This window comes from Primulina tabacum, chromosome 1 (genome assembly GCF_025594145.1).
Source record: "Primulina tabacum isolate GXHZ01 chromosome 1, ASM2559414v2, whole genome shotgun sequence".
Lineage (NCBI taxonomy): Eukaryota > Viridiplantae > Streptophyta > Magnoliopsida > Lamiales > Gesneriaceae > Primulina > Primulina tabacum.
In genome coordinates, this window is record NC_134550.1 from 5,181,914 (window position 1) to 5,202,815 (window position 20,902).

A 20,902-nucleotide genomic window follows, 5' to 3' on the forward strand; every position below is an offset into this window, starting at 1 on the left:
TATCTTTTATCGGTCGAACCGGTTCAACCAAAACTTTTAATGACGACGTCGTATACCGACATATTTGATGTAATGTAAATATTTTGTAGGGAAGTATATAAGTAGACTTCTAAAATTAATCTAGCCGATTCTAAATAGAAATTATTGAGTATTATATAGGGGAAAATTATTTGGTGTGATTTGGCGAAAATGGCCTTCTGGGATTTGAATATTTCGAAAGGAATGAGAGAAATTGCATCCAAATTTTCATGTACGCCCCCAATCGAAACTTTCAAATGGAAATGCCAGATGTCCAACTAAGGGTTCTATAGTCATTTCATCTTCCATTTTTTTTGGATACTATATTATATCTTACGTCGTACGGCTAAAGGGACACCTCACTCATAAGTTCCTTTCCGTGTAGTAATATTATATTATATTATCATAAATAAATATTATTAAATATTGAATGAGAGGGATATATTTGTTTTTTTTTTCTATTTATATTTTTTTAAAAAAATCTAAATTAGTTTTATAACTAGATTGAATATTTAATTTAAATTTTAAAATCACTGATATTATCTGGGCATTTATTTGACTGAAATTAATGCAGACAATGTTAGTTTGTATCTAGAGTTAATGACACCATGTTATCAAGTGTTAATCATAATTGAAATTGATTAAATTATAAGAGTTTAATTAATCGATATTTGGGCAAAACACAGTTCTTGTACAGATCGTATCTAGTTTCTGAATATTTCCAGTAGTTTCCCCATCCAACTATTTTATTTGATTGTGAATTTAATCAGGATTAAATTTATAATTCCATAGTCAACTAATTAATTAAATTAAGTTAAATAAATTGAGCAATAATTTGTATTCATTTTTAGAGAGGAAATTTTTAAAATAACTTTGGTTATTTGAGAATGTCATTTTTTTAAATAAATAGTTGATCAAAGTTCAAAAATAAAATACATGTAGGCTGGACAATGGCTTTGGATTTTGTTCCTATTTAGTGACTTGTTAAATCAAAATTTTATTTATTGATATTCTGACGTCTGAGAAAACTTAAGGGGATAATGGTATAACGTTTGAGATAATTAAACTAATTATATATTACAAAGTATTATGAATATTTATTTTCTGTTAATCAAGAAATAAAATTAGTGGCTAATTTAATTTACATAAAATGAATAGTTTGGTTATAAAAATCAAATTTTCTACATATACCATATGAAAAATTGCAACTTTTGTTTTTTATGTTAGTTTGTTTTGTTTTGTTTTGTTTTTTTTTTTTTATATATTTTGATATTCGATCTGTTATCCAGTTTTAGTTTGTTGTTTTTTTTTCTCAATTTTAATAAATTTTTACATGACATTGACTTGTCCAATAAAAAAAATTTAATGTAGACAAAAACTAAAATTACAAAACAAAGCATCAAAATTGTCATAAATTCAAAGATATAAGATTATAACTCAATTCTTACAACAGAATGAACAAAAATGGCAAAACTTCAAATATAGAAACGGGAAAACAATTTTCCCTAAACCATACGTTTAATAAGATAATTTTACCATTCCACGTGCTAGGCTGCTCACCCCATGTTTCATATCGGTGAACGCTATGTTCCATCGGAAAATATACTCCTGATGTGGCATGGTAACATAGTTAGAATTTGATACAAAATGAGCATTTGCATTTGCCTGATCAGTAGGGTTCTTGATCATTCAAAACTCAAAAGTAGACCATGCATGTTCATCAGGCCTCTAACTCTCTACCTACACATGGATCAAAAGCAATTTGGATGACAGAAATTAGACAATTTTTATCATAGTTCGTTAATGACAACATTATTTTCACCAGCCCTGTCTTCAAAGTTCAAACCATATGATCGACTCCTCGATATCTGCTAGGACATATTAGAACCATCCAGTTCGATATCATCTTCACCGGATGAGGTTTCTTCGTTTCCATCCGAAAAAACTTGATTTTCACTTAACGAAGGAACTTCAACACTTGCAGGCCCACGACGATTGTGGATGAGATAATGTGCCACTGATTTGTAACCAAGATTCGTCACCTGAACTCGGAAAATCATATCTTGGTTAGCCAAGAAACACCAACAATCCAACAACCTGTATCCTTACCTCTTTCTAAGTCAGGTAGCAGAGATGATCAAATACCATTTTTTAATATAGTTAGATTTGAGAGCTATCAGCACATAAAGGTGAAGAAAAACTTGATGAATATACCTTCCTGTAAATTGAATTAGTAGGAGCCCATCCTTTATCTCTTCTGCAGCGACTACAATTGCATATCCCACGACAGACCGGACATATCCAATTTGAGTTTGCATTCACTTCAAGTACATGCTCCCCATACCTGCAAATTTTTACGTACAATCCAAGTCAACATTCCAAGCAGATGGTAGCTGGCTTCATTTAGTTTGTATCAAATTTAGCTTCCCACTAAATGAGTGTAAAATTCCCGTTTATGCGATCTTTTTTTCTATTTCAGCTTAGGGACGAGAAAAAACAGACACAAAACCAGAGTCTTCGATGTTCAATGCATAAGAGAAACTTGTTAGTGCATGAACTAAAGCACAAAGGGAGGAAAATCAAATTTCTTTCTGACAACTTCTTTCTAATGCTCTTTGACTAAATTATGTGTAAGGCAATCAAAATTCAACACTTGGAGATTCAAAAAGAAAAGTCAACCGAATAGCAAGAATAAAAGACAAGCAATGCTGGTATTGTTTACACAGTACCTCGTGTAAAGACAATCTCCACAGAACTGTCCGGTGACCATCTTGCACTTGCTACATTCAGTGTGGTGTCCCAGAGTTTTTTGCCTGCAAAAGCTCAATCAATCTCATATGTACCCAATACAATGGACACAGGGAAGAAGGGACGGGCCGAGAGGAGTTGCAGAAAAATAATGGGAAAAACAACCCCATCGAAAAATTGAGGACGTTATTCGGCAAACAAAATAAAATTAAAAGTGCAAAATTCGACGTCTTATGTTGATCCGAATCGGTACCAACTAATCAAGCAACCCTTAAGGCAGATAGAAAAAGAGTAGCAATTTCAAGGTGGTGGGTACAGGCACAGATTAAAGCCAGAGATAAGTAAGTTAAACAGAGATAATGATTTAAACCAAACGCTAAACATTCACATGCTCAAAAAGTTAATTTTTCCTAAAGAAAACTCTTCCCTTCACATGCCGAATGCGTAGGAGTCGAATCCAACAAAAGTGCCGAAGCTAGGGAAGAGTCAATGACAGTAGGAATATCATATACGAAAGCAACACAAAAACATGAATACGGAAGGTCATTTATCTAAAGCGCCATTGAAGAAGTAAAGCAAGGTCCAGAGGTTCGTAAAGGAGTTGCGCCAAGCTTATTATGCAAACATTTCAAGGCTCCTCAAACGTGTTATATGTATATCAATCATTAAAAAATATACCCTCTATGAACAGAAAACATCATATAAACGAGAAAAAAAACATCATATAAACGAGATAAGTACGGAATTTTAGTTTGCTCCATATTTCCCAAAAACCATCTGAAATTCTCATGGCTACAATCTATCTTCGACAAGAACAAGCAAGCAAATCAAACCCAAAACCGTGATACCTGCACTGATGGCAACTCTTTCCCTCAACATGATCATATATGCGCTGCCCGTCTTCATCGTACCCATCAACATAGAGAGTCCACTCGGCCACAGAATCCCCCAACAGCTTCTCGTCCTCCTCTGTGTAAACTTCAGGGTTTTCGCCTTCTGGTATACAAATTTCCACTCTCTCAACTACAAGCTTCTCCTTCTTCGGGTGTCTCTCGTCTTTGTACATCACTCGAGGCATATCTTTCAACCTAAACGCACGCATCCATTCACAAACACACATCAAGAACTAGGATTTTCGAGCAATGACAACAATAAAAATCGATGGTTCTTCACTTTACCGCGACGAGCGCCTGGGAGGGTCAGTAGACAAAGGCCGTGGGGCCTTGATCGCGCGCAGAGGAGGCGTCTTGGACGGCTTGAGGTTCTTGGAGAGCTCGAAAATACCGAGGCTCTTCATTCTCTCGGTGTTCTCCTTGATTCTTTGGGCTCGAGACTCCTCGTATTCCCCTCCTTTTCCACCTCCATCTTCTTCCGTGAGTGGGTTGGCGTCACTTTTCCCTCTGATGCGAGTGCTCACCATTCCTTGATTCTTGAAATCTGTTGGAGTGGTCCAAATGCGATTACAGAGTGTCCCCTTGCTGGATTTCGGGGAATTGGGTGTCGCAATTCTCCCGCGCGCGGAAAGCTTCGGCTCCACGTTGAATATACGTTCAATATTTCTATTCAAACCTAATTCTAATTCTAATATTTTAAAATATATAATTATGTTAAATTCTTAATTAAGTCTTTTTTTTCTTTGTTATTTATTTATTTTTTAATTTATATATAAAAATTGTCGTGTAATCTCTTGTATTTTGATTTTTATTTAAATATAAATCAAATAAATTATAAAAAAATAAATTATAAAAAAATATTGTACAAATATACAACGCGTACATCAATACGTTAATCTGAATTTATGTTCGCATTGAGTTATTGAAGATGAATTAGTAATAGTTCATCGAATTAATCTTTTATATCCAAATAAATTCATCGAAATATAAATGCATTCAAATATATCAAATTGAGCTAAAATCACTTATGTAAAATAATAATTTCAAATATATCTTAAAATTATTCAGTATATTTTAATTTTGACTCAAAGAAATAAAATAAAAAAAGTTCAAAGGAATGCTGAAAACATAGTAATATAAAATTATGCATGGTCCATTTGTTTTCATTACATATACTAGTGTATCGATGCATATGTTGCAAGCTTGTACAATATTTTTTATAATTCATTTGATTTATATTTAAATAAAGATCAAAATATAATTATAAGAAATAGTGAGTGACTACACTGTAATTTTAATATATAAATTAAAAAATAAATAGAAAAAAATACCTTTAAATTTTATTTGATTAATTTCCGTTTCATATTTGGGTGTGTTAATTTTAGATTATGTGTTTATTTAGTTTGTTGCTTTGAGTGAGTTTTGAAAATGCCGGAAACCGTAAGCAGTGATGAGGAAGTTGAGAATTGTGAGTGAGATGATTTGTTGAGAAATATAAGGTGTGGAGAGATATTTTAGGGGTATAAAAAGAAAAATCGGGTGGATAATCATTTTGACACTAAAAACAGTTTGTATATATTAGTAAGATTTAATAAAATAGTAAAAGATATTAAATGAAAATCACTCTTTTGGTGCATACAAATTAAAATAATATCAATACGGGATGTGGAATTTTACATTAATTTTGTGCAGGATCATTTAATGAATAATAATCTGAACACCAGATTATGGGGACAACCCTATTTATTGTCATTATATAAACAAATTTGGTTCAACAATAAAATAAAATAAAATAAAAAAAAGAAAAAGCTAGATTTTTGTCATTTATTATCAAAATATGAAACTGAACAATGCCTTGTTTGGTTATGATTTCAAAAGCTATTATTATCTGTCAAAATTAAATAAAATTCAATCATAATAATAATATATACTAAATTATTAAATTTCTGAATAATAAAGACAAAATAGTTTTCCAGTAGAATCACATCAACCATGTGATAATTGTTTACTCAAAATCTGTATCTTGGAATAAAAAATAAAATTAAATATTTTTTTTACAAAAAAACTTACTAAAAATAAAAAAAATTAAATTTGTTTTTAAAATTTTTCAATACTTATATAAAAATTTAACCTTGATAAAATATGTTTTTTAAGAAAATGATATTTTCAAATGTCTACGTAGGTCGACGTAATAAAAGACCGTCGTAAATAGAGTAATAAGAAATATCTTAAAAACATGTGAATCTGACGATGTAAATATTAGTTGTTTTTTCGGATTTTATAAAAAAATTTGCTCTATTTTAATACAAAATGTTCAAATAAAATAATTGAAGACTATGTATGATTGGTCAAGTCAACACATTTGATGACAAAAATGCACTATTTTAATACAAAATCCTTATTAAAATAAAATAATAGGTAGGAGATTTAAGAATTATGACAATAATTACGACAATTCCCAAACACAACCATAACTTGATATTTTTCTTTATTTTTTTTTAAAAATAAATCCGTAATTCAAATTACCAAAACCCTACTGACTTACCAATCAGCATTTGCTTTTTACAGTTTTATTAAGCGAATTGAAATCCGATTTGCGATCCACTTCACGTTATATAACAGCGTCTCATAGTACACTTATCATATCGCTTCCTTCACTCCGTCTCCGATCTCCGTGGCCCGCTGCTGAGCCATCGCCGCCGTGAGGTGCTCCGTCTTCCTCCTGCCTGATTCTCGCACTCATTTTCCGTCTCGCGCGTACATCGATTTTATATTTTTTCGGCCGTAAAATCTTAATGCTTTCAATCTATTGTTTTGTTCGATGATGACGTATTTGTGCTTTTTATGGTGTGTTTTCGTTTGAATCGGGAATTTTTTTTGCAAGTTTTTTGCGTGCATTGGCTCTAGAATGTTGTTTCTTGTGCTATTTGCTGTCTTCTGCTTCGTGCTTGTTTGTGTAAAGTCAGTGATGAACAGCATGATTGATTATTTTAACTTATATTCGACGTTTTTGTATGTATAGAGTAAAATAATTTATCGGCTGGTAGGCTCCTAGAAATGTCGATTTCCTTTGATTTTTATTTTGTTAGATAAATTTTTGGATACCCTTCCGAGTTCCGATGATCACGGCGATGTTTGTGTCCATGGAAAAAGCCACCGTTTGATGAGGCATTAACCCCTCAACTCTGGAAAAAAAATCCTTAAAATGTTCAGATATGTTAGTGTATTTTATTTTGTTCTTTTGGTTATGTTGTAGATTTTAATTTGTCCACCTCTAGAAAATATAATAAAATTGATGAAATAGGTTTAAATTTTACTTGAAATAAAATCGAATGTTTCAAACCATTTTTTATATTGGTAAAACTAAATTCCTGTACTTGAGTACATAAAAAAAATGGAAAATGGTTTCATTTCTAAAATTCCTAGGCATATTTAATCTCAAAAAACTGTTTTACTATTTTTATACTACAATTGCCAAATTTCGTGATTTTTTTTCCAAATATCCCAGATAATTATTTTAAAAGGTAATTAAATTAAATGAAATATATCATTAATAAATTCAGTGATAAGAATAATCTTTAGTTAATTTGCTGATTGAAAACTTAGAAAGAGATAATGTATTTGAATGTAAATATTACTACTAGTTGGTTCAAATATAAGTTAAAATTGAGATTTTTGGCGTAAATCATTGAATGGTTGTAAGGCCAAAAAAATATGGGATTTTTAGATATGAAAAACTTTTGGAATGGGGTTTTAAGAAAATTTTCCTAAATTATAAAAGGAAAAGTTATGCATTAAATTATTCTCAGTCGATCTTTTCCCAAAAATTCTGCAATTTTATCTAAAATAAACTGGTTTGGCATGCATCTGACATGTGCGAGCATGACTTAATTTCAAGAGAGTGCAATTTGTTTAGTTAATAGGTGGTGGCTGATAGTTGCTGTTTATTGTTTTATTTTGTTCGTGCATTTGTAGATCTCAATGGACGTGCAAATCAAACTGTGTATTTTGTGTGTATATGTGCACACAGAAATGTAGACTTGCATTGTACTGAGTCAAACAAAAAGTTTTAAACATTTGCAAGTGATTATATCTTTTGATAGTTTTCTTTAACTCCTAGAATAATTGTGCTTGAAATTTGCCTGATTTCAGTTGTTTTTGTTGCGAGAATTCTGAGATTTCTACGGTGATCCAATTTGCATTTCTCATTCATAGTCTCTGAGAAACAGGTAAAGCTGTATATGGCACGTTCTTTATCATTTTTTGAATGAATTCATAGCATCATCTTTTCTGTGGACAACTATCACATCTACCACAGCGGCCACTTAGTATTTTACCTTTTATACAGGGCAGCTGGAATTTTTTATAGGGAAAGGATGGACTTAATTTGCTTAATTCATGTTTTTATCTGATTTATTGACCAATAATTTTTTTTTGTATGATGAGAAACCATGTTTGATATATTTAAATATTTTTGCATTTATCAATTCTGATGTTTCCCAATAAAGTTTACCTAACTTAGTGCATATGCGATAAAGATTGAAATTTTTGTCAAATTTTTTGGTATTTTTTCAGTCTTTTTTCATGGATGCTACTGCTGCATCGTGAACTTTACGGTGACATTATTCAATTTAGTACAGAAAAAGTACCATGAACTTGTGATTATTCTACTTACTTTCTCAGGGTAACTGTAGGTGAAGAGGACCTAATTGTGGCTCCATGACTTAAAACATGTCATTTAATTTTATCTGCACTCAGCACTATATTCTCGTTTACTTGTATGTTTCTACATTTTTTCACAAATTTTGTTGTGCACACAAGTATATCGTTGATTATATTGTGGATCTTAAAATGGCTGGATGCTAAATGATGATCTATTATAGCCATGATAAGTTATTACAGTAATAATCCTCTGACGTTTATACCCACAGTTGTGAGCGATAACCCTTTCTTCCCGCACTTATTCTCATTGTGATATCCCAGACATGAACTCCCGAAAAGTAGGTGGGAATCCTTCCAGAGATGGTACCTTTGATTCATCATTTAAGGGAAAAGGTGCCTTGAATGTTTCTGGTCCTGGTTTTGATCAATTAACCAGTGGAATCTCGAATATGGGTCTGGATTCTGCACAAGATGATGGATGGGAAGTGCGTGGAAAGAAATCCAAAAACAAGGGTGGGGGCAATGCTTCAAGACAATTGGGTCCTCATTATTCCCATTCTGAGACATTGAGTCCTCAAGATACTATGCAAAAACAGGGAGTTATAAATCATGGTGGATCACGAAGGGGTTCAGGCTGGCCCACACAGTCTTCTGATTCAAGAAAACCAGCTGGCAGAGGTTATGCTAAGCCCCAATCAGCTTACCAAAATCCTGACATGGTAATTTCTGCTCCTTTGAAGAATGGATGGAGATGGTCTGACATAGCCTCTCAGTCTCCAGAAGATAGCTTGCGCCTGAAGCAGCATGTTCAATCAACTTACTCAGCTGATGACCAGGTATCTAAGGCTAATGAAGTTGATGACAGTGGTGACAGCGATGGAGAGTTGGATGACACAGACGATGAACTTCTGGATGATGAATTTGACTCAGATGGGAGCCAAAAAAGCCACGAGACTAGGAAGAAGAACAGGTGGTTTAGAGAATTGTTCAAGTGCCTGGATGGATTGAGTGTTGAGCAGATCAGTGAGCCAGAAAGACAATGGCATTGCCCAGCTTGCCATGGAGGTCCTGGAGCAATTGATTGGTATCAGGGTTTACAGCCCCTTATTACACATGCTAGCACCAAGAGATCCAAAAGGGTGAAGCTCCATAGGGAGCTTGCTGAACTTTTGGAGGAGGAACTTCAAAGGAGGGGAACATCAGCAGTGCCAGCTGGTGAAGCATTTGGGAAATGGAAGGGTCTTGGAGAAAGAGCAGACAAAGTAATTGTTTGGCCACCTATGGTTATCATCATGAACACTAGATTAGAAAAAGATGCAAATGACAAGGTTTATGACATTTTTTTAAAGCCTACTCAGTTTTTAATGCATACAGCTTTATAGGTTTATTTAATGCTAAATCTTGTTTATTTCTGAACTGCGTTCTGCAGTGGATTGGGATGGGAAATCAAGAGCTTCTCGAATATTTCAGCTCATACTCTGCATTGAAGGCCCGTCATTCATATGGACCACAGGGGCATCGAGGAATGAGTCTTCTGATTTTTGAGACATCAGCAGTTGGATATTCGGAGGCTGAACGGCTAGCCAAACATTTTGAAGACAATCATAAAGATAGACTAGCTTGGGAGAAGAACAGAGTGCCGTTCTATCCAGGAGGCAAGCGCCAACTTTATGGATATGTTGCAATGGAGCAAGATATGGACAATTTCAACCAACACGCACGAGGTGCACTCTCTTTCTCCATACACACTTAACATGTACATAAATGAACACACACACTTTTTCTGATATATGTTGATTATTTATTTGGCATCATCGATTTTATCTCTTTGTGGCTGCGAAGGAACTCCATGTTGCCACTTGTATTGTTAGTTTATATAGTGCTGCATAAATACTCAGGCAAATCTAGGTTAAAGTATGAGATGAGATCTTATCAAGAAATGGTGGTGGATCAAATGAGGCAAATGAGTGAGGATAATCAACAGCTCATTTGGTTAAAAAACAAAGTTGTCAAGGAACAGGTGAGTAAGAAGGCTCTTGTAGAATCCAATAGCATGCTATCTGAGAAGTTGCGGCAGACGATGGAAGAGAACCGTGTTGTAAAATTGAGGACCAAAACTCATCATGAACAAAATAAAGAAGAGGTATGGCTAAAAATGCATGCATGTCTCGGAGCAAAGTGATGTATTGAAGTATGATGGTGTTTGATAAACTTGATTGCTCTTTTCATGGATACTTAGCCTACGTCAGTTTCTTGGTTCACTGTCTTTGAAACCAGTGAATCTGGAATTGACTCGTGAATTTTCTTGTGGGTTGGAGAAATCTTTTAATCATATTAAGGAGTATGTATATGTAATTGTATTAGTTTGTCTTGAACCTCGATCTTTTTAAAATCAAATGGCCAGTAGCTGTATATCTTTAGGTGTTAACTCTGCCATCATTTACCTTATCTTATATTTAGGTAGATATTTTATTGCTGAATGTTAGTTCATTGTTCTGCGGTTATTTCCATCCTTCTATCTGATGTTTCTGATCAGAGTCAGGTGGTGTAGGAGCTCTGTACAAAAATATGTGGCAGATTCTTTTGTTTGTTGTGTGCTGTTGTAAAAATAACACATGCTGTTCTTTTATGTGAAATGATATCACATGGAAAACAATTTGCTAACCTTTTAACTGGTGACTTGATAAGTTGAGGGGGGTGAGGAAGTGATTACACGTATATGAGACTTTTTAAAAAAATGAAGGGGTTTCATTCGAAGCCAATTTTCTGTACTTTAATAAGTTATGTTCAATTCTTATGTGACTTTTGATACCTGTCAAATGAGTTGTCCTTTCATCTCTTTCGCGAGTGACTGAACATCTCTCTTTTGACAGCTTTTTTTGATGTCGTTTTAATTGAACTTGCTCTTTTAATTACAATTTTCCTCCTGCAAGTAGCTTTATCTTAATCTGAATTCCTTTAAGATTATTTTCTTTATCAGCTCAGCTGTCCTTTTTTCTCCTACTGATGATATCAACCACATTGTTTTTTCTTGATCTTGAACATTAGATGGATTTCCAAGAGTCGTTTTTCAGAGAGCAAATGCAAAAGTTTTATGACGACAGAAATGAAAAGGAGGAGAACTTTGAAAGAATTATGCAAGATCAACGTGAGAAAGTGGCTAGCTCCGAGGAAAATGTGTATTCAGCCGAGGAACGTCAACACAGGTGACATGCCTCATCTCTAAAAGTTTGACACTTGTTCCCTAGAGTTTCATCAGATGATAGTCTGATTGTATTTCATAACTTGTTTGTAATTTAATTTCAGGCGGGAGGAAGTTGTGAAATTCATCAAGTCGCAGGATAAAGAAATGGAGGAGTTCGAGAGGGAGAGGGGAAAGTTGATGGAGGTGCATGGAGAGCGACGGGCTGATTTGATGCGCAAGCACCGGGAGGAAATTATGGCTCTTGAGAAGGAATTTGACGATGAGTTTAACAGGTTGATGGAGAAACACACACACCTTCCAAATTAATCAACAAAACAATTGCCTAATATCCATCGGAGAGGACATCACAACAATTTCTCTGTGTGATATGCCCATCATTATCATCGAACTTTAGATAATGCTACAGTTTCTATTCTCAACCCGTTTCCATTTTCAATGAACAAGTAGACTTTGTTTACAACTACATGCTTTCTTGCCTTGAGTTTGGTAAATCACTGCTGCTTTTGCCGTCCAAAATCATCACATTTTAGAAATATTTCAAATCAATTGCTGTCTGCTAGTGATGGTTTTTTTTTAATGATTTTTAAAAAATATAATTTATGTTATCAGCTCTTATATTTCAAATCGATTAAGCTTTTTTGTTTTAATTAAATTAATTGAACCGGATTAAAAATAGTTTATTTCGGTTTACAATGAAAACTCTCATGTCTTTCGGTTTTTTCTTTCCTCGGGTTTTTTTTTTAATTGAATTAAGCAAAGGGAAGGCATTCCTCCTAAATACTTCCAGCAAGGTGGACAGATTTTCATGTCATTCTCATTCATTTTCTACGAAACTCCATTAGTCAAAGGGAAATATAGGAACTTCAAGTACAATAATTAAATAAACTATTGTTCTTTATGGAATTTATTTAGAATTATTGATGATATAAAACTATCTGGGGATTTTAATAAAGATAAAAATAATTATGATTTTTTCATATGAAAAAAAGGATCTAGTGTTGTAAATACATTCTAATATAACATAATAGATAAATAACACATGCGATAAATTATCTTACAATAAATAAATTGCTCAAATGTTGTAAGTAAAATTTATAGAATTTAATAAAAATAAGAAAAAATATCATTATTTATATTTTTAAAAAATGATATGATGTGATTGGGGGAAGTTGAGCTTTTAATTTAATTCTTTAAAGTTTAAGAACTGGAGAATAGATTGACATTTAAGTCACATATTTACTATTCCTGTGAGCAGGATGTATTTTTAATTTGGAAAAAACAATAAATTTACGGAAATAATTTTACGGGAAAACAATTTTTAACAATTTCCGATCGTTGGACTTTATAATATTTCATTACATTGCTGAATTAGGTGAATTCACGGTTTTTTGCGTTTCCATATGAAATTTATGAGTTGTTTAAAGATTTGTTTTGGTTGATTCACTTTAAATTCACGGTTTTGTGTGTTTTATGTGAGACCGTCTCACGGATCTTAATCTATGATACGGGTCAACCCTACCGATATTCACAATAAAAAGTAATAATCTTAGCCTAAAAAGTAATACTTTTTCGTGGATGACCCAAATAAGATATTCGTATCACAAATACGACCCGTGATACCGTCTCACACAAATTTTTGTCGTTTTAATATTGTATTTTAGTTATATTTATTTAGATCATTTCTGATTAAATCAATTTTAAGTTCACCAACTATCAGCTTGTAATAATTATAATAGTTTCAAATTCATCTAAAATTGATGTAATTTAAAACTCATGGTTCAAATCAACATCTGAATCAAATACAATTATTCAAATCAAATAATTTCATACAAACACAACCACCTGAACATTTTTATATTAATTTTATATATTTTTTTGTGTTATGATAAATATTTTTTAAAAGAGTAAAAAACAGTTTGATATAATAAAATGACAAATTGATATATGAAATGTTGTAATTTGAGAAATATAGAAAAATAAAATTGGACAAACTTTATTCTTTGAGAAATAACTTTTTTCTAATGTATTTCAGTGTATTCAAATACACATGTACCAATAAGAGATGGTATTATTAAAATTCTTGATTTGGTTAAAAAAAATTTAGGATTAAATATATCTAATAGTCTAAAAATATTTTGTTTATTTAATTTTAATCAATTATTTTTTTAAAAAAAATGATATCGTATTTGAATATTTAAATATTATTTTATAATTTTTTTTTAAAATTTTATGAGATGAACTCGAACTGATTTTTTATTGTTGTTATAGATTTGACATCAAAATCAGAGACGAAAATGGATTTTAAAAACAAATTTAACTCGGGAATAAAAAAATACAAATAATTGTTTCTCTCGTTGGAGTTCACGGTGGAGAAATGGGGAGGATGGAGCCGGAGTGGGTGAAGAAGTTGGTGGAGAAGCAAGGTGGCCCGTATGAGTTCACGGTGGATTCGATGCCCACGAAATTCATCGAGCCAATTGTGATGCAAGGCCTCAAAGTCGATCGCATCGAACGCGGTCTTCTCCTGTGTTCCTTCGTTGTTCCTCCTCGCCTCCTGGTGGGTTTCCTCCTCTGTTGCCATTTGATTTCAGTTTTTTAAGTTTGTTATTGGAAAGATTCACTTGTTTCTTTGTTGTGGCTCAAGAACACTGGCAACTCGTTGCACGGCGGCGCCACGGCGGCCCTTGTTGATATAGTGGGATCGGCTGCTATCTTCACCATGGGAGCTCCCACCTCTGGCGTTTCTGTGGAGATCAACGTTTCCTACTTGGATGGCGCTTTTGTCGGTGTAATTGGTTTATTCCCTTATTTCTTTTACTTGTGCTCTGTTGCTTCAGAATTTGTTATTCTTCTGATCAGACCATTTCTTTTTATCATCTGTTGCTTTAATGAATTCTCCCTGTAGACAATGGTGGAATTTCTGATTTCTGGGCTATATGCAGCTCATTGGTGAGCAAGAATTGAGCTATAGTTGCTATAAAATTTTGAAAACATTGCAGCCTAGTTTCTGTTTAGATCCTTCCTCGTTTGAGTGGTTTGCCTTTATGAGCCAGAAAATAACCCTCTGAGTTGTTTGTTGATTTGGGAAGATATAGTTACTATAATTCATTAATTTGTAGTCACTACTACACGTATGACATTACTCCAAGGGTTCATTTAAGAGTCGACATTTATCAATACACGTGAGCTCCATTGATTTTTCATTTGACACCATATGCTTTATTAAATATTCTTCCTTAGATGCACCCTTGGGACAATATCCTAAGGGCAGGTAGTGTCCCAAGGGTTGGTAGAAATTTCTCGTAGAGATGACTTAATTTTTGTAGGAAAAAGTGCCTGAAACAGAGTTCCCACTCCATCTATCGAAAATGGTTATAATGCTTGAAGATATTGTTACAAATAAAGAATAACTTATAAATCTACGACGTTATATCACCCAGTAGACAAACTTTTTGGGATGAAACACTTCTTTAGTTTATTACATAATATTGGTATTCTCTTTGAGAGTCGGCGTAGCGGAAGAGACGATATAAAAAAAGACGGAAAAGTATGTGAAAACCGTCTAGAGTGAGCCATCGCAGACGTCGGCTTCTCAAGGGGTTGGTAATGTTACAAATGTCCCACATCGAACAATAAAACAAATAAAGAATAGCTTATAAACCGATAATGTTATACGTCCAATAGTCAAGCCTTGTGAGATGAAACACCTCTTAGATTTATAACCTAACATTAAATGTTACAAATATTTCACATCAAATAATAAAACTTATAAACTCATGACATTATATCACTCAATAGGCAAGCTTTTTGAGTTGAAACACCTCTTGGGTTTATAACCTAATATTGGTGCTCTCGTTGAGAAACGGCGTAGCGGAAGTGGTGACTTATAAAAAATTATCATCGAATCAGTGACGATAATTATGTAAAAAAAAAAGACATAATTATAGGTTGGATTGAGGTGCATGACGCACTGAATACTGAAAGTTGTGTGAAAGCCGTCTAAAGTGGGTAGACGTTGGTTTCTCAAGAGGTTGACATTCGACAATATTACAAACGTCTCACATCGAATAATAAAACAAATAAATAATAACTCATAAATCCATGAGGTTATATTGCCCAATAGACAAGCTTTTTGGGATGAAACACGTCTTGAGTTTCTAACCTAACATATAACTTTATTTTTTCAATATCTGGTTGATATAGGAAAGAAAAAAAAAGAATACGACAGGCTCCGAAAATTTTAAAATTTATTATGTTGAAGCTTTTCAGGCATACCCGTATGATAGAATTGAATCGATAGAAAATTTCCTGATGTAGCTATTAGATGTGTCGTTTTGTATTTGTACCTAAAACTTTGAGAATTCGGATGCTTCATCTTTAGAGATGTGTGGTCATCAGGTCATGTATGCCGTCCTTCTTTTAACAGCTTTATTACAGAAATCAGTCTCTTAGATATTAGCAGCTTGGCCTGTTTTGCTGTGGTTATTTGTATAATGTGAAGTAGCTAGCTAGGTTGACTTATCATCAAGTGTCACATTTTCTGAGATTGCATGTATAGAGTTGAGTTTCTGCATTTGGATTAATAATGACTAGGATGGAATGTTTGCTTTGTTGTACCTACAAAATCAAGAAATTGGAGTGATTTTCTTTTGTGCAGGAGGAGATTGAGATAGAATCAAAGGTGCTGCGTGTCGGGAAGGCTATAGCTGTCGTGAGCGTCGAGCTTAGGAACAAAAAAACAGGAAAGTTAATTGCTCAGGGTCGCCATACCAAGTATCTTGTAGTTCCCAGCAAGATGTGATTATGAGTACAACAACTCTATTATTTGTGGCAGCAATGGAAAAACGTCTCTTTGCGTTTAGACGCTGGAATGCTTGAAACCGTTACGTATATTTTCTGTAGAAGAAATTATTGTACCTGGTACACTTGCATGTATAAACCAACCGCTAGATATATTTCAGACAAAAAAGCAACAATATGTGATCAATTCTCTTGGGTGGTCTCAACTCTTGCATAACATATAATGATCTGTTTATTATCATTTGCATTACTTTTCTGGTTCTATACAGACTTTGGTTGAAAGTTCTGATTGGCAAAAAAAGTTCGACAAGTAACATGAATCAGCATCAATTTCTGAGGTTACAACCTACAAGAACTTTTCAGAGCCCAGTTTCACATAAACGTCCATAAATTTGAATCCAGCTGCTGTATTCTTCACTTTGCTCTTTAACAACTCCCTGGTGTCAGCTGCTGCATCCTTCACTTTGATCTTTAACAACTCCTAGTCCGAAGGCTTCTCCCAAGTTTATAGTATTCCTCACGGTTCTACTCCCAACACCACTTCCAACTCCTTTTCTCATCATTGCCGTGAATTCCCTGTAATCTATTTGTCCATCCTGCAAGATTAAAGGCGAGTCAAGTACATAAGTAATTAGCTAAAGCACCAATATATTAAGCAGAACTATTGAAATAAGATCAAGAACTGAGTAAAAGATTTTGATTTGTGCAGTTCCACGTGAATATGCTGGGTATATACAGTTATTTTTGTATTTGTTTTCTTTCTTCAATCAACACTCACACCTCTAATCCCTTGTGCAATCGAACTCAATTAAGTATGTATCGGAAAAGCAACAACTCAGCTATTGCCCTACTTGATAAAAACATGGTTAAATGTTTCACTATTTGGTTAGACGGCGATCTTACTCGTTCTAGGACCTACATAGATCTATGATTTTAATACAAACTCGATAATGTTCCTTAATGTTATAGGTACCGGATTTCTTTAGGGAAAAAAGGGGATCTTTTTGTAGAAAACTCACATTATCTTGATCAATCTCTCTAATCATTTCATCAAGGTTAGTCTCAGCCAGACCAAAATCTTGGAAGGCTTGTTGAAGTTCGTCAATGGTTATGTAACCACTACCATCTTTATCAAAGAATGAGAAAGCCGAGATCAGATTCTCCTCTCTTTCTAGCTTGTTCAAGTGAACTGTAGCTGCAAGAAATTCCCCATAATCTATTGTTCCACTGTTATCAATATCTGCCTGCCATGTCGATAGAGAAGGCAATAGACAGACGTTTGTGAGTATTAAAAATAGGAAAAAAATGAAACATGATGATAAAACAGAGTCTCTTACAGCATCCATGAGATCTTTTATTTCAGATTCCATAAGCTTGGAGCCTACTCGCTGTAGACCCACTTTGAGTTCATCGAAAGTTATGGTCCCGCTGTTGTCTGTATCTATCATTTTGAACAACTCTTTTAGACCACCAATTTCTTCTTCAGATAATCTCTCTGCGATGACCTGCAATGGACATACCATTGAAGGTTATCATAGTTTAGAGACAACAATCGTCCTGTTGACATGTATAATGGTGGTACAACAATAAATATATACACTGAGATGGCATTTGGCTGGGCTTTCAAATCTATTCAACTCAAAAGACTTAGAGAAATACTTTGAGATATTGTTTTGCAATGTTGTTTGGGAAAAAAATTGGAAGTTCATTCGAATATAGAGTGATGCCATGCAATTATCGAATAAAAAGGAAAAAAGGAAAATAACACACAGAGACTGGGAAAATCCTTACTCGTAAAGCCATCTTCTTTAGTTTGTTCATTGCAGAAAACTGCTTGAGGCGTGATATAACTGCAGAATCGAGAGGCTTATCTGGGGGTAACGTGTCGTCGACAATCCATGGATGACCTGACAGAAAAACGAAAAGCCACAAAACCATTTTATTTTAGCAAAATTAGAAAGATCGGCCCCTTCAAAGTGAAACCAAGAAAAACTCAAATTATAATCACGAAAATTTCTTACACAGAACTTCATGCGCGGTTAACCGAGTCTTAGGATTCCTATCCAGCATTTTTTTTAACAAATCCTTAGCAAGATCTGAAATCTCAGGCCATGGTTCAGAATTGAAATCTAATTTTCCTCGTAATATTTGGCGGAAAATTCCCACTTCGGTTTCTGAAGTCAAAAGAAGCACGACAATTACACTTTCTATCTCAGGCATTGCATGAGAAGATTTGATCCAAAGGAAGAAGAATCGAATAAAGGATATAAGTACCTGCCCAGAAAGGCGGAACACCACTGAGTAAAATGTATAAAATAACTCCTGCACTCCATACATCTGCTTCGGGTCCATAATGCTTAAGAAGAACCTCAGGTGCAACATAATATGGACTTCCCACGACATCACTGAACATTTCACCTGTTAGCTAAGCCACTTTTAGTTAAAAAAACACACAAAAAAGGTACCAGAGGCATATAGCTTTCATGCATATCTCAAGCTAAAGAAATCCTAGATTTTGTAATGGACTTTTGAGTTCTTTATCAGTAGAATACTAGGTAAGTTACACAGAGTAACAACTTGGTTATTTCAAACAGGCACGCAATTTTTTCTTAACTAGGCATTCATTAATTGACGAGGTTCGGGAATCATTTAGTCATGAAAGATGAAACTAAAAACATGGGTGTTTTTTTCTCAAGAAATATGGACCGTGTAACAAACAACTGAATTTTGTTCCCTTTTTATTTGGTCTTAGTTCCTCCTCTGGATGGCAGTCTAAGGCATCAAGAGACAGGGAGAGTAGTCAAAAGGGATTCTCTTCCCACCACATCTCACAAACAAAATATCTTCGATGATCGTGAAACTTTGAAACAACCAACGATTCAGCATAACATTGTTTGAGAGAATTACAACCGTATGCAATAGAAGAATCAATATTTCGAAGTTATAGATTGACAGCCTAATTTGAATACATAGTCTCGATACAAACAAATAATGAATTGAACGGATTTAGGCTAACATAGGTTAACAAACGAAGAATAAAGAATTAAGTTGAGTTTTTCTGTGTCTTTATCCTGACTTTTCAAAATGCAGAACTCCATGTAAAGTAGATAAAATTAAAAACTAGTAGATAAAGCATGACGCCCACAGAAATAAAGCATACATGTACAATCTTTGAACTTCATTAAAAAACAAAAGAAAAAATTTGAGCTGGGTGCAAATCTGATCAATTTCTCTCAAATGAGCAACAACTACACACATGGCAACCAAATTTCTTGAAAATAAAGAATCTGACAAGAAAGAAAATGTTGAAGGGCTTGAAAAAACCTGGCTTATAAAAGACAGAGAGACCAAAATCAGTTGTTTTGAGAGCAGCCTCCTCATCAGAGCTAAGAAACAAGAAATTCTCAGGCTTAAGATCCCTATGCATTACCCCTAAAGAATGGCAAGCCTCCACAACCCCAACAATAGTCTTGATCAACTTCGCCGCCTCTTTCTCACTGTAATGCCCCTTCCGAATGATCCTATCGAAAAGCTCCCCACCCGCACAAAGTTCCATCACTATATGAATAGACACCACATCCTCAAAGGTGCCCTTTATCCTCACAACATTAGGATTCTCGGACAAATGGTGCATGATCTGAATCTCCCTCCACACATCATCGTAATCCTCGGCGCAAATCAGTTTCTTCTTAGGTATAGTCTTGCAGGCGTAGAGAATGCCGCTGGTTTTCTCCGTGCACAGGAAGGTGACCCCAAACTGGCCCTGTCCCAGCCTCTTTCCCACGGTGTAGAGACCCTCAAGAGAAGGGGTTCTGTGGGGGAGGACCCACATGGGTTTCGGCGGACGCTGGGCAAGAAAAGTCGGTTTCTTGATTTTATCGGGCATGGGTTTTTTGGTCTCATTCTCGCTTTCATTGGTAGGTTTGTGGTTGTGTGATTCTGGTGGACCTGAGTTGGACATGGCTATGGGGTATTCTTCTGTGAATGTCGAATTTACAGTTGGATGTGGGTGAGGAAGAACTTCCAGGAAAGAGAGTCTGCTGACTTTGATTGATCCTTTTTATTTATTTATTTATATATTTTTGGCCTTAATACTTTTTTTCCGTTCATGTGAACAATGTCAAAGCCTGGGCCGGTTCGATTTATGCCTTATAATTGGATCATCCATTGTTTGGGTACATATCTGTAGTCCATTGGATTCAAAGCATTGACTCGGTCCAAGTCACCGGTTCAATCAGTCAACCGATGATGCTCCTTAATCCATCTACCTATCTTATCTATCATCTATCATATTGAGCGAGAAGGTGTCAGACCGATCTATTTGGCGTCGATTTTTGGTTATTTTTATTTTACTGTAAATCAAATTAATTATAAAAAAAATTTATACATGCTGTGAAAAGTAAAAATTTATGGTAAAAAATAAAAATCTCAAACTCTCAAAATTTACCAAACTACATACTTTATAATATTTTTCTCTCTACTCAATTGTGAGTTTCTTCACAAATGGTGAGACTATTTATAGAATTTCTTTACAAATAATCCAAAAATAAAATACATCATTACCTACATCATCACA

The 20,902-nt window shown here is 34.2% G+C and overlaps 4 protein-coding genes across 7 annotated transcripts; 2 read left to right on the forward strand and 2 right to left on the reverse strand.

Moving 5' to 3' along the window:
- Window positions 1–1,429: 1,429 nt before the first annotated feature.
- On the reverse strand, window positions 1,430–4,319 carry LOC142516879 (uncharacterized). 3 transcript variants are annotated; one of them, XR_012812664.1, is made up of 6 exons: window positions 3,945–4,319; window positions 3,615–3,854; window positions 2,748–2,831; window positions 2,233–2,362; window positions 1,830–2,060; window positions 1,430–1,746 (listed from the first exon to the last, which is right to left on the reverse strand). XR_012812664.1 is itself a non-coding variant. In XM_075619890.1 (6 exons), exons 1-5 carry the CDS (start codon window positions 4,184–4,186, stop codon window positions 1,890–1,892), a joined length of 867 nt encoding a protein of 288 aa, XP_075476005.1. In that variant the 5' UTR covers window positions 4,187–4,319; the 3' UTR covers window positions 1,430–1,758; window positions 1,865–1,889. The 3 variants fall into 3 exon arrangements, 2 of the variants coding, with proteins under 2 accessions (XP_075476005.1, XP_075476004.1); XM_075619890.1 differs by having other exon boundaries at window positions 1,430–1,758; window positions 1,865–2,060; XM_075619889.1 differs by having other exon boundaries at window positions 1,430–2,060.
- A 1,895-nt stretch (window positions 4,320–6,214) lies between these two features.
- On the forward strand, window positions 6,215–12,020 carry LOC142536836 (protein SUPPRESSOR OF GENE SILENCING 3). Its single transcript, XM_075642214.1, has 6 exons — window positions 6,215–6,365; window positions 8,643–9,649; window positions 9,751–10,045; window positions 10,220–10,464; window positions 11,370–11,527; window positions 11,628–12,020. Exons 2-6 carry the CDS (start codon window positions 8,645–8,647, stop codon window positions 11,830–11,832), a joined length of 1,908 nt encoding a protein of 635 aa, XP_075498329.1. The 5' UTR covers window positions 6,215–6,365; window positions 8,643–8,644; the 3' UTR covers window positions 11,833–12,020.
- Window positions 12,021–13,823: 1,803 nt separating this feature from the next.
- Window positions 13,824–16,513, forward strand: LOC142536858 (uncharacterized). Its single transcript, XM_075642243.1, has 3 exons — window positions 13,824–14,083; window positions 14,171–14,314; window positions 16,184–16,513. Exons 1-3 carry the CDS (start codon window positions 13,901–13,903, stop codon window positions 16,325–16,327), a joined length of 471 nt encoding a protein of 156 aa, XP_075498358.1. The 5' UTR covers window positions 13,824–13,900; the 3' UTR covers window positions 16,328–16,513.
- A 10-nt stretch (window positions 16,514–16,523) lies between these two features.
- Window positions 16,524–20,380, reverse strand: LOC142536842 (calcium-dependent protein kinase SK5). 2 transcript variants are annotated; one of them, XM_075642233.1, is made up of 7 exons: window positions 19,651–20,377; window positions 18,601–18,744; window positions 18,348–18,500; window positions 18,118–18,233; window positions 17,664–17,831; window positions 17,346–17,570; window positions 16,524–16,922 (listed from the first exon to the last, which is right to left on the reverse strand). In XM_075642233.1, the coding sequence occupies exons 1-7, from the start codon at window positions 20,285–20,287 to the stop codon at window positions 16,770–16,772; spliced, it is 1,596 nt and encodes a 531-aa protein (XP_075498348.1). In that variant the 5' UTR covers window positions 20,288–20,377; the 3' UTR covers window positions 16,524–16,769. The 2 variants fall into 2 exon arrangements, with proteins under 2 accessions (XP_075498348.1, XP_075498341.1); XM_075642226.1 differs by having other exon boundaries at window positions 17,346–17,831; window positions 19,651–20,380.
- Window positions 20,381–20,902: the final 522 nt, after the last annotated feature.

Bases quoted from the DNA above. Each gene is read 5' to 3' on its own strand.
- LOC142516879 (XM_075619890.1), bottom strand. From the start codon at position 4,186: ATGGTGAGCACTCGCATCAGAGGGAAAAGTGACGCCAACCCACTCACG. The intron at 3,855-3,944 runs GTAAAGTGAAGA...GCGTGCGTTTAG, and splicing joins CCTCCCAGGCGCTCGTCGCG to GTTGAAAGATATGCCTCGAG. The intron at 2,363-2,747 runs GTACTGTGTAAA...AAAAATTTGCAG, and splicing joins GGAGATTGTCTTTACACGAG to GTATGGGGAGCATGTACTTG.
- LOC142536836 (XM_075642214.1), top strand. From the start codon at position 8,645: ATGAACTCCCGAAAAGTAGGTGGGAATCCTTCCAGAGATGGTACCTTT. The intron at 10,046-10,219 runs GTGCACTCTCTT...ATAAATACTCAG, and splicing joins TTTCAACCAACACGCACGAG to GCAAATCTAGGTTAAAGTAT. The intron at 11,528-11,627 runs GTGACATGCCTC...ATTTAATTTCAG, and splicing joins GCCGAGGAACGTCAACACAG to GCGGGAGGAAGTTGTGAAAT.
- LOC142536858 (XM_075642243.1), top strand. From the start codon at position 13,901: ATGGGGAGGATGGAGCCGGAGTGGGTGAAGAAGTTGGTGGAGAAGCAA. The intron at 14,084-14,170 runs GTGGGTTTCCTC...TTGTGGCTCAAG, and splicing joins TTGTTCCTCCTCGCCTCCTG to AACACTGGCAACTCGTTGCA. The intron at 14,315-16,183 runs GTAATTGGTTTA...TCTTTTGTGCAG, and splicing joins TGGATGGCGCTTTTGTCGGT to GAGGAGATTGAGATAGAATC.
- LOC142536842 (XM_075642226.1), bottom strand. From the start codon at position 20,287: ATGTCCAACTCAGGTCCACCAGAATCACACAACCACAAACCTACCAAT. The intron at 18,745-19,650 runs GTTTTTTCAAGC...CTTAGCTAACAG, and splicing joins CTCTGTCTTTTATAAGCCAG to GTGAAATGTTCAGTGATGTC. The intron at 18,234-18,347 runs GTAAGAAATTTT...TTTTTCTGTCAG, and splicing joins AACCGCGCATGAAGTTCTGT to GTCATCCATGGATTGTCGAC.